Source organism: Centropristis striata, chromosome 11 (genome assembly GCF_030273125.1).
Source record: "Centropristis striata isolate RG_2023a ecotype Rhode Island chromosome 11, C.striata_1.0, whole genome shotgun sequence".
In the NCBI taxonomy this organism is placed as follows: domain Eukaryota; kingdom Metazoa; phylum Chordata; class Actinopteri; order Perciformes; family Serranidae; genus Centropristis; species Centropristis striata.
The window spans coordinates 30598202-30598980 of NC_081527.1; the positions used below are offsets into that span (position 1 = coordinate 30598202).

General features: G+C 35.7%; 1 protein-coding gene across 1 annotated transcript in view; it reads left to right on the forward strand.

Moving 5' to 3' along the window:
* The first annotated feature begins 414 nt into the window (after positions 1-414).
* LOC131980757 (ETS domain-containing transcription factor ERF-like) overlaps positions 415-779 on the forward strand; it is a 14838-nt gene continuing 14473 nt past the window's right edge. Inside the window, exon 1 of the mRNA XM_059345059.1 lies at positions 415-472. Within this exon, the coding sequence (XP_059201042.1) occupies positions 415-472 (58 nt within the window). The remainder of the gene's footprint in view (positions 473-779) is intronic.

The following is a 779-nucleotide window of genomic DNA, read 5'->3' on the forward strand; positions in this document are numbered from 1 at the left end:
AAAACACGAAATGGTTTCTGCAGGGGAAAGTGATGCTTCTCCTGCAAAAGAGTCTCATCACAAATCAGCTGTTAAATTAGTGAACGTAATTTCAAGCACATTATGAACTGACAGAGATCTATAAACCTTATATTTATTTACAATTACGTTGATATTGATGTGATATACTGTCTTTGTTCTAGGCTTTGATTTGTCATTAAATTATGTGTGAAGATAATTTAATTTTTAAGTGATATTAAGTGCAGGAGTTGCCGTAATCATTTAAATCTGTGCTTTGTTGTGATAGCTAATTTAACACCACATGATGGGTAATTAATATTTCTGTTAAGCCGCCTCTTCTCAACTCTGATAGAGATCACAGTGGTGTAGATAGTGAGCATTGTTCATTATTTTTTATTTTGTGGGTGTTTTCAGATGCAGTGCAGCTGCAGCTCTGCAGCAGGACACCTTTCATCGCCTTACTGGAGTCGAAGTAAGTGTGCGCTGGTGTGCCTTCGTCTCAGTTATTTGCATGTGTGGGTTGTCATTTGAGTGGGAGATATTTCATATTTATGTAAGAGTTGTTTCATATTCATTCTCTGCAGTGTGTATCAGCTTGCAGCACATGCAGTGGCGTGATAAAAATAGATACAATTGTGAAAAAGCTGCAGTCAACATGCCATCAGTGACATTAATATTGTAGGTTGGCTTGTTTTGAGTTGTCATTTTTTTTTTTTTTACTTTTAAATTCAATTACAGGAGTTAAAGCAACAAGAAGGAACTTTTTATGATTCAGAGGT